We start from the raw sequence: 13,221 nt of genomic DNA on the forward strand, positions 1-13,221 counted from the left end.
CTACTGTAAACAAGCACGGTAGGCTTTCATTTTCGTCCAGAAAAAAACCCAAGAAAGGTGCAGAGAACGCGGAACAAAACACGGCTTCCCCGCGAAATGGATGCAAAAAAAACCAAGCTCTCGGCATTGCTGGGGCGGGGGAGCGGAAGCGCATTCCTTTGAAGTCTGATGGGCGGGAGGGTAGAGCGGCTTGGGAGCGGATTCCTTTAAAGTCTGATGCAGAGGCTCAGACAAATGGTGTGCGAACGGCTTCCTTTGAAGTCTGATGCCGAGGGGATGGTGTTTGATGTGCACGCGCCTGCCTCACATGAACTGTACGCGATCCGCAGGCTAGACTTTTCGGACTGCTTACTATAATCTCGCCTATTCAATCCCTAACTGGATAGAATAGTCGTGACCTAATGAAGTAGCACAAAGTACTTCTGTTTAGAAAGCAGAAGGGCTAGCAACATTATCCTACTTGAACGTCCTAATTAAGGAAAAAGTGGAGAGAAAAAGAAGGGAGTAGCATTTCGGGGTGGGCGGGGTGCACAAGAGATTACAAGACTGTTGGGGGAAATAGAGGAGGGAGAGAATAGCAATAGGGATAAGCACATGGGCGAAAGCAACAGGTAGCAGAGGAGGAGTACACAGGTGAGAAACAGGAACCCAGAGCGCATGGGGGAGAAAAAAACGTGGACTAGAGAGCTACACACAACCGGGTGTGGAGGGGGGAGTGAAGAACTCAAGGGAGACTGATGGAAAACACATGCACTCTGATGGAGTGCTTAAACCCCAACAAAATGTGTTCCTTAAAAGTGAGCAGTGAAAAAAACACAACGGCTGCAGGGGAGGACAAACACAAGATGGACAGGCAAGCCATTGAGTAAGAAGCAAGCAAATAAGAGTGACCACTAAACCGACCATTGATCATCCGTGGGCAGGCTTTAAGTCCACTGAAAGGTTTTTCTATGCTGATAAAAGGTATTGTAGCAACTAGACAGCGTGCACTGTCTGGTAGGCTCGGCCTAAAAAGAGTGGTGAAACCAAATGTTTGAGGCACACAACAATAGGGAGAAAACTCTTGGGAATAACAGAATTGAAATAAACAAGAAAAACATCCAGTCATGAGCAATGTGCAGTCGCCAAAGTGGCCTCTAAATGTGTGTTAAAGTATAAGTTACAGTGCTTTTGCGACCGACGTTTAAAGCGGTCAGTAGATGCATCCTATTGAAAGTTGTAACGAGACCTCAATGGTTAAAGTATTTCAGTACTGTAACCACAATGGCACTTTGTATCAATACAAACCAAATAATGGAACCAGACCAGGCATGTTTTGTACTCAACTGTACTAAAGAAGCAGGAGTTCAGTTCAAGACCTATAGATCCAGTTTGTCATTAACAGGCAAGAATGGGGCGGACTGAATGGCACTTGTGTTGCATATGCGTCTGCTAATGACATGGGGACAATTAGGCTATTTCACTGCACTGAGACTATAAACTGCGGTCATCGGCGAATGCAACTCTGTGACGGCTATCAAGGCAGAGTTGGCAAACCGTCACAAACGATAGGGGGCATTCGCCAGGTGTGCCTTTTGGTTGATAGCTGGAAACTACCCTAGAGTTCTTCATGGTGTTGAGAAAATATCACTGTTTATTTTTTTCTGGTTCCTGGTGAATTCGTTGCATTTTGATGCGAAGCAGCAGAGAGTGTATGTGGGGAAAAAAACCTACATGCATTGTTTTGTGTATTTGTTTTTTTATTCCCTCGACTGTACTGTCGTACTTTAGCTTGTTTATTCTTTGTTTTGCTTACAGTGGATGTTAGCTGCATGTTTGTAGTGAGACAGGGCTCCCAGCTAGTGAGTCACGTTGACATGTATGACCATGCTGCTATCGCCCGACAAGCGAATTAACATGCGCACAGGTAGCACATTACAAGTACCTGCATTCCAAATGGTTGCCTTAAAGGCATAACTTTTTGTCTTCCAGGGCAATAAATTCCAAAGAAAATCTGATGCACAGATGTAACTTATTCCGGAATCCGAACCATTTCAAACCTATCGCTCAACATCTGCACAGCCGCCTTTATTAACTAACTACTTTAGGTTTGGCATAAGTGAATCCACAGTCCTAAAGGAGGGAAATGCCAAATCGAAAATAACTTCATTAGAGAGAATGAGATGAATGCGATGAATTACTGTTTTCGTAGTCATTCGTTGGTCCCTTGCTCTTCTAAAAATTCAAGGCCATCTGCCTTCAGGGTCGTTAACCAATTTATGGCTTAGTTCTGATTTATCTGAATTTAAGGGGCTTTCAATTTCCTCTCTTGTACTATTCGCGATCTGTCTGTCTGCAAATTATTTCAAAAGAAAATATGCACTAGTTATATACACCAGGCCCCTATAGTTCAGATGAGTCCGAGCAGCTTGTTAGATGATAAATGCCTACATTTTAAAGCTTTATTCCAAATGTTGCACGTCAAATCCACCCTCGCTCTGTTTTTGTACCTGCAGTGTAACCTTTTCTTTGGAAGCATAAAAAGTCCACTGTTCTCCCTACTTATTAAAATTAAATTGCTTATGTTTCTCATACTTAATCAAATTGTCTGTTCACTTTCAGCCATCTATCCTACTTCAGTTTGAATTGGAGTCTCATCCACCATATTTTGTGGGGTGCAACAAATAGCCTATTCCCCAATTATTTGTCTTTGATAATGGGGCAGCCTTCCCCATGTAGCAGGCGTTACACGTCCCTCAGTATAATTGTTACTCTCAAATATGATACACTGAATGCGTGTAATTAGTTTGGACAGAGACCGTTCACTAAATCTTCATAATTTGTTTTATTTTTTCAATTTACAAACTTCATTTTTTTCATCACAATATGGTGTTTTTGTTCGAGTTCTCGGTGCCCACTTTTTCTAAACCCGACCCTTTTTGCTCCTTCACAGGCCTTACGGCTGATATTTGCAAAGCTGTGCGTCTGTGATAGGTTTACAGATTTGGCTGGTAAATGTTTGTTAGAGCTTTTAGTTCTATTCCATTCTGGATATGGCATTCATGTAGGTGCTTGACGGTTGGTGCACCATCGCTGCTGCGTACTGTATATGTGTGGATGGACCCTCCGTAGTTTCTGTACTCTGGACAGAGATGAGCCATACACAAATCCGTCTTGGTCCTGCTCCGAGAGAACAGTCTAGTTGGCACTGTCATGCCGAGTGTCCCCTGCCCCAAGCTATCCAAGAATGGTTTTGGTTTAATTGGGTCTCCTCATTGAGAGGTAGCTCATGTCCTGTGGCAGAGTAAAAGTGGGACCCAAGTCTGCGTATACTCTTTGCCCTTTGACTGTCTAATGTAACAGCGAGAGATTGAAAGAATCCTTTGGGAATCGCTAGCGCTGCATTCTAGACATACGCCTGTGGTCCCTGTGCTACAGGATTCAGATGATCTCTCACTGGTGATGCCTAAGTAGGGCATACCCGATGGGGGATTAGGTTTGCTCCCAGATGGGGGAGACCTGGCCTGGCCCTTCTGACTGCACCGTTCATGTTTGGGCAGGACCAAGTCTGCATGATGGTGACTTGTGCCAATAATGTCCTAGTGGGCACACACAAAAAAGCAACCAGCTGGAATGCAGCCCAACCAGTTTGAGTTTAATTCAAGCATTCCACAAATCATATTTTTGTTTACCTCACATGCTAATGTTAAGTGCAACTGACAGTTTTACATGGAGGCTAACGAGTGTACATTACTGCCCACTGTACAGAATTCTGATGCACAACCCATGGTTTTTCAAAAACCCACATGTATTAATTTGTTTTCAAATTACAATGTAAACACCTGCCTCTGTATGGCTCATTCACAAATCTTCAATCAAAATCTCTGGATTGACATGTTTCATTATACTGTTAGTACTTTTTAAAACTGTTTACTCAGAAGATTTCTGTCCTGTATGGTGATAATAGGCAGAAAAATATATCCATCTTTGTTCGGATTTCTTATTTTTAGGAACAAATCCCTGTTCCGGTGTATCATCCAACACCCAGCCAGACACGGTTGGCAACCCAACTGACGGAAGAAGAGCAGATCAGAATAGCACAAAGGATCGGCCTTATACAGCACCTGCCGAAAGGAGTCTATGATCCAGGAAGAGATGGTTCTGAAAAAAAGATCAGAGAGTAAGTCACCGAAACGCAATTTCATTTCACTAGTTACTCTTCATCTCACAAACTTTTTCATGTTTAGATATTGCAAACTTTCAAGTATGATCATAAATGTTTATGGGATCTGACTCAAGATCTGTTGGGTTGAACAGTGCACTGCAGGTGGGCTTTGACCAGCTCCCTTCACCCACTGCTTGATGGAAGTGCCACATTTTGGACCAGCCGCAGCAACTGGGCCAGCTTTACATTTTGGAATAATGATTGGTCAAAGAAAAGACTCCATCCATAGACCATGCAGCTTCTCGGCCTTTGCTCCTAGGCCTCTCATTGTCCATCCGGAACTTCGGTGGCTTCTCTGCCCGTGCCAACAGCTCTCATTTTTTCCATTAGTAAAGATTTCTGAGTGATGGTGCAGATTATTCCATTTGTAAGTGAATTTGCAAATAGGATCATACAGCAAGGATTACGAAGCAAAGGTGTGAATACGAACACACACCAAGGTTTGTGAAAGGACAAATCTGTCGATGTGATAGAATTAGTGATTGATGTAGACTGGGCATGCGTTCACCATTCCTTGGAAAGGGGGCTAATCGCGGGACACATTCAAAGTCTCATAATGTTTATGCAATTATCTGCATTCACTGATTAATTTATTACTGAATGATGGTTCAAGTTTGGCTACGTATTCCATGTTGGTGCAAAGGTGACCATGCATTCAAGATTAGTGAGTGATGGTACAGTCCTGAGCACATGTTAAGTATTATCTGATGGCACAACTTCAAATGCACCACAATATAGGCATTTAATCAGGATTCGTGAGTGATGATGTGAACCTTGGCACACTTTAGGATTAGTGAGCAGCAGTGTAAAGCGGACATATTTGAAATATCAGTCATTGGTGGTGTAAAGGTGTGTGGCCAATACTTCTAAGTAGAGATGCAAATGGGGACAGCGCTCATGATTTGAATGCATATCTGCAGTTGTATTCAAGATTGAGTGATTGTGCTTTTCTGAACACAGGGTAAGGATTACAGATCGAAAAGGCAAGTTGAGATCTGCACTAAAGATTAAGGAGTCTTTGGGGTGCTAGGGGGAAGTAAACATCGGTTAAAATTAATGAATGCTGGTGCAAATCGGAACATAAATTAAGGATGATAAGCTTAAACAAATCTTAATGTAGAGTAGACCTTCTTAACACAATCATTCCCTCGCAACATAATTGTTACAATGGCATAATGAAGGTAATTCCTGAAATATTGTAGGCATTAAAGGCACAGTGGTGGCAATTACTAGTGTAATGCTTGCTTTAACGTGATGGTGGTACATCTGTGCATATATTGTTGGCATTCTTAGGGTAGTGGTGCTCAGCCTTTGTCTAATGCTTTCAATGGTAGAACATTTGTTATACTTGGTTGTTAATTTCTGTTTTATGAACTGGGCGTTACCTGAGCTGATTAAGAAGCCCAGCCCATTTTGACACGGATTGTGGTAGACCTTTCCCTGAACCTAGAGCTCTTTGGAGTAGTAATACCCTCATTAGGTATGGCAAGCCTGTCAGCAGACCAGGAGAGGTCAAAGTGCCATCAGGCCTAAGACTGCCCAGCACAATCTTGGAATAGGGTTTTCTGGGATAGCTTTGGCCGTAAACAAGAGGAAAAGCTGAAAAATGAAGCTGGGGACAGCATGAGTACTTAGCAAGTATAAGTTCACCAATGCTGGGTGTTGATAAGTCGGCTGCTTGGACTCTAAAATGGAAACACTGCTGGAATTTTGAGAATTCAAGAAAAGAGAATCCATGCAGCCTGAGGAAGAACTGACTCTAATCCCATTTTTTTTTCTTTTTCCTGAACCCAAAGAAACCCAAAGTAACGTTGGAAGCAGGATACAGAGAGCAAAATCCAGCCCTTTAATTCCCAGGACAGAAGCAGCAGGCCAACACAGCAAAGCAAGCAGCAAAGTGGAAGTCCCTCCTGACCGCTTATCTAGCTCTTCCTCCTGGTAGAACGTCCTCCGTCCAGATGTGTTCATTCAGTGGCATTTTCAGACCTGCAATTTAAAAACCAGCTTCACCAAAAGATGTTATAAAAGTGGCATTTTCAGACCTGCAATTTAAAAACCAACTTCACCAAAAGATGTGTTATTAAATTGAGTCCAGATACTCCAATTTTCTATCAGCTCCCATATGGCAGATACACTTGTAAGATGTTACAAGGCAGATCCAGTGCGGACCTATGGGAGAGATAGGCCTTGCTGTAGTAAACAACGAAATTAGCAGTATTTCACTACCAGGTCATGTAAAGCACAACAGTACATGTCGTAACTTTTAAATACACTGTACCATGCCCGTGGAGCACCTTAGCTGTGCCTTACATGTAATACAAGGAATAGCTAGGGCCTGGCAAGTCTTGGAAGGTCGAAATGGCAGTTTAGAACTGCGCACACACACACACACACACACACACACACACACACACACACAGACAGACACGGCAGTGGCAGGCCTGAGATGTTTGCAGGGCTACTTGTGGGTTATACAATCAGTGCTGCAGGCCCACTAGTAGCATTTGATTTACAGGCCCTGGGCACACACGGTGAACTGTACTAGGGACTGACTAGTATATCAAGTATCCAATCATGGAGAAACCAATTGCCATTACATTTTAGAGAGGGAGCATATGCACTTAAGCACTGGTTAGCAGTAGTAAAGTTCCCAGATTCCTAAAGCCAACAAAAAGGTGGTCAACAAAACAGAATCAGGATGACAAAAAGTTTAGGGAGAACCCTGCAGAAATGGCCAAATCCAACACTCCAATAAACTACTCCCTTACGTGACCCTCGTTAATATGCAACCCGCATACCTCAGTACCAGTTTGCATAAAACTTTACTGGGTACAACTGCAATCTCTTCCCATCTTCGGTGTATTGCCAGCCAGGCTCAAAGAATTCCTGGGGCATGGCACACCATGGTGCATTGACTTGCATTAGATTTTGGCCTGACTTTTTTTCTCTGGATGTTCATGGACATTTTCTTAAATTCTTGACAGGTGATCTCCACTGAACGGATTGCAATTTTGCTGTTTTATTTGTATAATTTACTTTGCCAAAATGGTTTAGAAATTTTATGTGATTGAATTCTTGGGTAACTGATTTACTCAGAATCACAGGGGTGTTGTACCGAAACCTAACAAGCACTGGCAACGCCATAAGGTCTCACTTTTGAGACTACTGCTTCTGCCTTTGTCTTTTGTACATGCTATACAGCATGGGCATTGCTGACTTTGGCAATGATTTGTAGCCAAGCTGTATAGCAGTTTGGCTAAAATATTATTAATACAAGGACTATGATGCATCCAGGGTTAATACACTAAAAATACAACAACAAAAATGTTAGCCCTAGTCGCATCATAGCGCTTTTTAAAATGAGTTTTAGCCACACTGCTAAGTTTCCACACTCTTGTACTGCATGGCTACAAAACATTGCCAAAGCCAATAACGAGAACTTGCCAATGCTTGTTTAAAGAAAATTATTTTGTGTAAAACAAATACTATATTAATGCTACAAAATAAATTCAGTTGATTGAAAATTACAAATTGTGAGTATTACGAGACGTTTATTAATGAAGTGTAGCTTATTCTTTGTTAGTATTTGTTTCTTATGCAGGTTCTGTTGCTTTTAGTATGGAAAGGCATCTTTGAAACATGGGTTTCCTAACACTCACAGCCTTTATTCCATTACTGTAAGGGGTTTGTTCTGTGGCTTTCACGCTTACCCAAACAGTTAACTTCTTGGACATGTGCAAACTTTACTACCCTACCCTTCGAGCCAGTCATAGCAGCTCCCTTCTCTCGTCATTATAGATAAAGTAGCTTAATATACAATGGTACTCAGGCAGCTAAATGGACACCTGCAAGCTTCTTCAGGTTACACTGCAGAGTTACCCACAAGTGTTTCTTGGCATTATCTGTCATTCAAGAACATTAATTTCCCTTTCCTAATTCTTCCTTTGACAAAAATTGCTGTGTGTGCAGCATTAGACGAACCAATTCTGTATACTAGTCTGTCTTCCAGAACCATACTTTTGTCCATACTTCATCCTTCAGGAAAGTAGACTGCCATAGCAAAATCCTTAGCATGTGCATGAATATATCGACTGGTCACTATTCTCGCGGCACCCAACCAGCTGCTGACACTGCCCCGTCAAGAGGCTGTCGGCATGCAGAAGCCTAGAAATGACAAAGAGCAGATGTACTGCTTTTCTCTGTGTTGAGGAGACCGATTTACCACTATAAATCTAAATCTTTTGAACAGCAGTCTTAAGGTTTAAGCTTCAATACTAGCAACCTCATTGGACTCGCCCAATGCCTCCTGCTACCATTTGTCAGTGGATTCTCTGGCACCTGTCATTACAGATGTGTGCAGTCTATCAGTTCAGCATTGGGATTCCGTGGTGGAAGAGTATTCCTTTAATTCCAGCCCCGGAGAAACCTTCAGCAGACCCTCTTGAATTGAACTATCGGCCTAACTCGCGATTACTTTTTGTTGATAAAAATATTCGATAAAGATATGGATAGACAATTGAAAAAACATCTGGAGGTCCACAAATTGCTTGAGAAAACACAAGTAGGTTTTAGACCACTTCGTACAGAGACCGCTCTGTGGTCTGTTTTGTTTAACATCAAGATGCGGGTTGGATGGAAGATGTGGTGCAGCATCGATCTGTTGGATCTTAGCGCTGCTTTTGATTGATGTCTCATAGTTTTTTTGCACCAGAGACTGCAGTTTTCTAGAGTGCAAGGTGAAACTTTAGATCAGTTCTCTTCATTCTTATGCAGTTAGTTCTCTTCATTCTTATGCAGTCGTTCTCAAGCGGTGAAAGATCTCCTCGAATGAAAGATCGTTATTCTATGGAATGCCTCAAGACTCTATATTGAGCTCTACCTTGTTTAATAGTGGTCTCTCCACTTTCTTCCCTGTTGATAAAATAAATAAAATCAGATTATCACTTATGTCGTATGCTGACGATACCCACCTTGTTGTCTTGGTGATAGATGCATCTAAAGCTGCATCAAATCTGCATGATGGTTTGACTTCAGTGAAGAAATGAGCTTGCGCTGATGCATCAAAGCCGAAAGGACATAAATGGAGCTGCTGTCTTTTGGCAAATTAACAATCGCCAGTGCACAAATTGGTGGCCCTCCAAATGAGGTGATCTAGTTGCAGAAAGTAAAAACTTGATGATGTCGATTGAAAATAATCTTAACATGGAAAAGCAAATAAATAAGGTTTCAGCATTCTGTTTTTTTATATTTAAGGGTGCTGTTCCAAGTACCAATAATGTCACCTAAAAAGACTCCTAAAGAGGTAGTACAAGTTACCATTTTATTACATCTGGACTACTGTAATGCTCTTTACTTGGGGCTACTGGTTAAGAAAGTAGTTTGTTTGCAGAGAGTCCAAAATAAGGCTGCTAGACTGCTGGTGGGTTTTAAGTACAGTAAGCATGCCATTTCTATATTGAAGCCTCTGCCGTGGTTATTTATTGATAAAAGAATACAGTATGTAATCGCTTGTATATCACATTGAGCCTACAATAACCTGTGTCCTGAAATCATAACTGAGATGTCCAATCTATTTTCAGGGCCAACCTATATGGTCTGCTAATGCATTTCTGTTCACTGTTCCCTGAATAAGCTTGATCCGAAAAGACAATGGAGCCTTTGGCTCCCAAATTGTGAAATGCCCCCCCCCTTCAGATAAGGGGCGACACCTATATTTTTGTAAAGATTCAAAGATTTGGTTGTTTTAGTAAGCGGTTTGCCGTATCAGTCTTGTAATGCCAGGACACCCTAGTTACGGAAACAGTTGTGCTGCATGAAACTATTTCATCATCATCAAAATATTTCATCATCATGCATTCAATAGGTTTGTCTTTCAAGTATATGAAAGCTACTTCGTTAAGGACTGCAAATATCTCACTCGGGTACATGTGAATTTACAATGTCCTTTGCCACTCCCTCACTCCCATCCGGTGTCACCAAAGCATGAGCTTTTGAATGGTCTGCAATTATGGCTGTTTATTTGATGAAGACTTCTAGTCGCAGATTCCTTACCTTAGAATTATCCCCAGGTCTCAGACTGGATCCGGATTTTTTTTGTGAATAGTACCCCTGCGTGCTGGTACAAGGCTTTTTTTCAGCCTGGCGTCTGCAGCAGCACTTGAAGTGACATTTGCAGTGCCTATATAGGTGCCACCCCCAACGTGCTGACGCCACTTCTTTTCTTTCCATGCCAGTCAGTGCAGATCCAGTGAAGAGCTACCACCAGTCACTTTTTGACTGACTTTTCTTTCCGCCCTTTTGTCGAAGAGTTTTGAGACATTATCTCCTGTTGTGGTAGGCTGGTTTTAAACCCTGGTGCACCTGTTGCTGTCAAATGTCAATACCGTATCCACATCTCTTCTGCCTCTGGTGTCTAGAGTGCTACCATGACACCAAGACCTGTGTCTGTTGTCACGCCATGCACCTCAAGGCTTTGAGGGAGGTGTCTCGCAAGCTCCTTGTGGCTGGACATGCCGCAACGGTCTCGATCCCAGTCAAGAAGAAGGTCCCAGGATCGGCTGCGGAGCTACTCCAATCTCTCACTTTTTACATTTTATGTTGCCAAGGAGTTGAGTTAAGTCCCACAGGCGCAAAAAAAAACAAGAAATTTGAAGAGGTCTCAGACTTCTCCCTGTCTGTCGAAGTCATCTGATGAGACGAGGGAGCATCATCATTTCAGTCCTGGCTCCACGGTTGAGCCTGTGCCTGGGCCGTCCCCCATGCCTCCCTGAGTTTCCAGAAGCTGGAGCGACCCCCTCCCAACTAGGTTTTATGAAGCCATGCACCTCGTATTTGGGCGATTCGTTCCTGATCGAGCGCCTTTGGGCCCCATGGACTTCGATGGGCTACTAATGGTCTTTAGTTTGATGGTTCACTCCCGGCACCACTCCTGCCCCATGGATCCATGGAAGGATCCGGACCGGCACTGGTCGAGCAACCTCAACCTTCCCCAGCGCCGCCAGCAATGCCCCCCCCCCTCATACTCTTCCTCCCCCAACTCTGACAAGGAGGCAGATGGGACTTGCATGCGGCTGATTGAGGCACCAACTGAAGCCATCCCATCCTCAGCCCTTATCCTGGGTTTCAGTGAGATTGATTCTGAAGCTATTGGGCCTCATTGCCTGCTGCATCCTGCTAGTGATGAATGCCCATTGGCATATGCGGGCTCTGCAGTGGGACCTGCAGTTCCATTGGGAGCAGCATCAAGGGTAATCTCTCCATCATGGTCCAGATCTTGGAGGGCACAAAGATCTGCAGTGGTGACTGACTGACCACAATTGTGTCTGCTGCAGACTCCTCTCCCTTCGCTATCCAGACCTAACAGTAGTGACAGACATGTCACTCCTGGGATAGCACTGTCACCTGGGAGGTGTGGAGATCAGAGGACTCGGGTCTCCAGTTCAATCTGGACTCCACTTCAACCTATTGGAGCTCTGTGCACCTGATGGGTATTGAAAGCATTTCTACCCTCGAACAAGAGAAAGATGGTGCAGGTGTTCACGGACAGCATCACCGCCATGTTGTATTGCAGCAAACCGGGCAGGGTGGGGTCGTAGACCCTCTGTCAAGATGTCCTGCGTCTCTGGACATGGCTGGAGCATCACGGTATTTCCCCGCTGGTTCAATCAGGCTCTCTGATCGCCAGAGTGAACACACTCAGCTGAAGATGCATAGCAGAACACAAATGGCATCTCCAAACAAAGGTGGTGCAAGGTGTTTTAACATGGAGAGAGCTTTGGTTAGATATGTATGCCACCGCTGAGAAGGTGCAATGTCAGCAATTCTGTACACCAAAATTGCCCAGGCTGCTCTCGCTCCGGCCTCCTGTGCTCCTTTCCGCCATTTCCACTCGTGTCCATAATCCTCAAGAAGGTCAGGAACTACCATGCCCAAGACATCCCTATGGCTCCGGACTGGGCTCAGAGTCTGGTATCCGAGCTAATGAGCATGTTCAACAGTCCTCCGATTAGGGCTCCCCTTCGGTAGGTTCTCCTGTTCCAGCAACAGGGAATGGTTTTACACCCAAACCTGTCAATGCTCCACCTTCATGGTTGGAGATTGAGCGGCGGCACTTAACAACTTTGACCTTCCGCCCAAAGTCTGTAATGTTATCTTGGGAGCTCGGCTTCCCTCCACCAAGATAGTGTATGCCAGCTGTTAGAAACTATTTGTGCATGGTATTCAGAAAAACAGGTTGTCCTCCTTTCTGCATCCCTTTCCCAAGTTCTTATGTTTATCCTCACCCTGTCCCGGCAGGGCTCTACATTGGGCACGTTGAGGGGTTATTTATCTGCTATCTCTCTTCCTGCAGCCGTCTTTCCAAAGGACCCTATAGTAAATAGGTACCTTAAAGGTCTGCAACACGTTTCCTCCAGCTCCTTTTGTTATGCCCCAATGGAACCATAATGTGGTTCTTGCCTTTCTAATGTGTGCTCCCTTTGAGCCGCCTCATACCTGCCCTGTTACGATCCTCACGATCAAGACTGCTTTTCTGATGGCAATAACATCTCCCTGTAGGGTCAGTGAACTGCAGGTGCTGTCATTTCAGCAGGCGTACATATCTTTTTTCCCGGACAAACTGTTCCTTTGGACTCGAGCATCCTTCTTGGCAAAGGTAGCCCCCCCCCCATTCCACGTAGGCCAGTCCAGCACTTTGCCTACCTTTTATGCTCCTCCTCATCCCTTTTAAAGAAGAGAAGAGGCTCCACGGGCTGGACCCAAAAAGAGCGATGTCGTGCTACCTTGACCGAACAAAACCTATCCGTGTGGACTATCATTTCTTCATGGGGTATATCTGAGCCAAGAAAGGGAAGGTCATGCAGAAATGAACCATTTCCCGATAAATTGTATTAAGATCTTCTACGCATTGGCCAAGAAGCAACCCCCAGAGGGGTTGTGTGCTCCTTCCACTAACGCAACTCTGCAACCACTGCGTTAGCATTCAGAGTTCCGGTGGAAATCTGCCAGGCAGCAATGTG

General features: G+C 44.0%; 1 protein-coding gene across 1 annotated transcript in view; it reads left to right on the forward strand.

Annotated features, from left to right (window-relative positions):
• The window catches only part of RNF11 (ring finger protein 11), a 123,945-nt gene that overhangs the window by 75,399 nt on the left and 35,325 nt on the right, over positions 1 to 13,221 (forward strand). Inside the window, exon 2 of the mRNA XM_086952417.1 lies at positions 3,990 to 4,159. Within this exon, the coding sequence (XP_086808543.1) occupies positions 3,990 to 4,159 (170 nt within the window). The remainder of the gene's footprint in view (positions 1 to 3,989; positions 4,160 to 13,221) is intronic.

The sequence above is a fragment of the Lissotriton vulgaris genome, chromosome 1_1 (genome assembly GCF_964263255.1).
Source record: "Lissotriton vulgaris chromosome 1_1, aLisVul1.2, whole genome shotgun sequence".
NCBI classification, from domain to species: Eukaryota; Metazoa; Chordata; class Amphibia; order Caudata; family Salamandridae; genus Lissotriton; species Lissotriton vulgaris.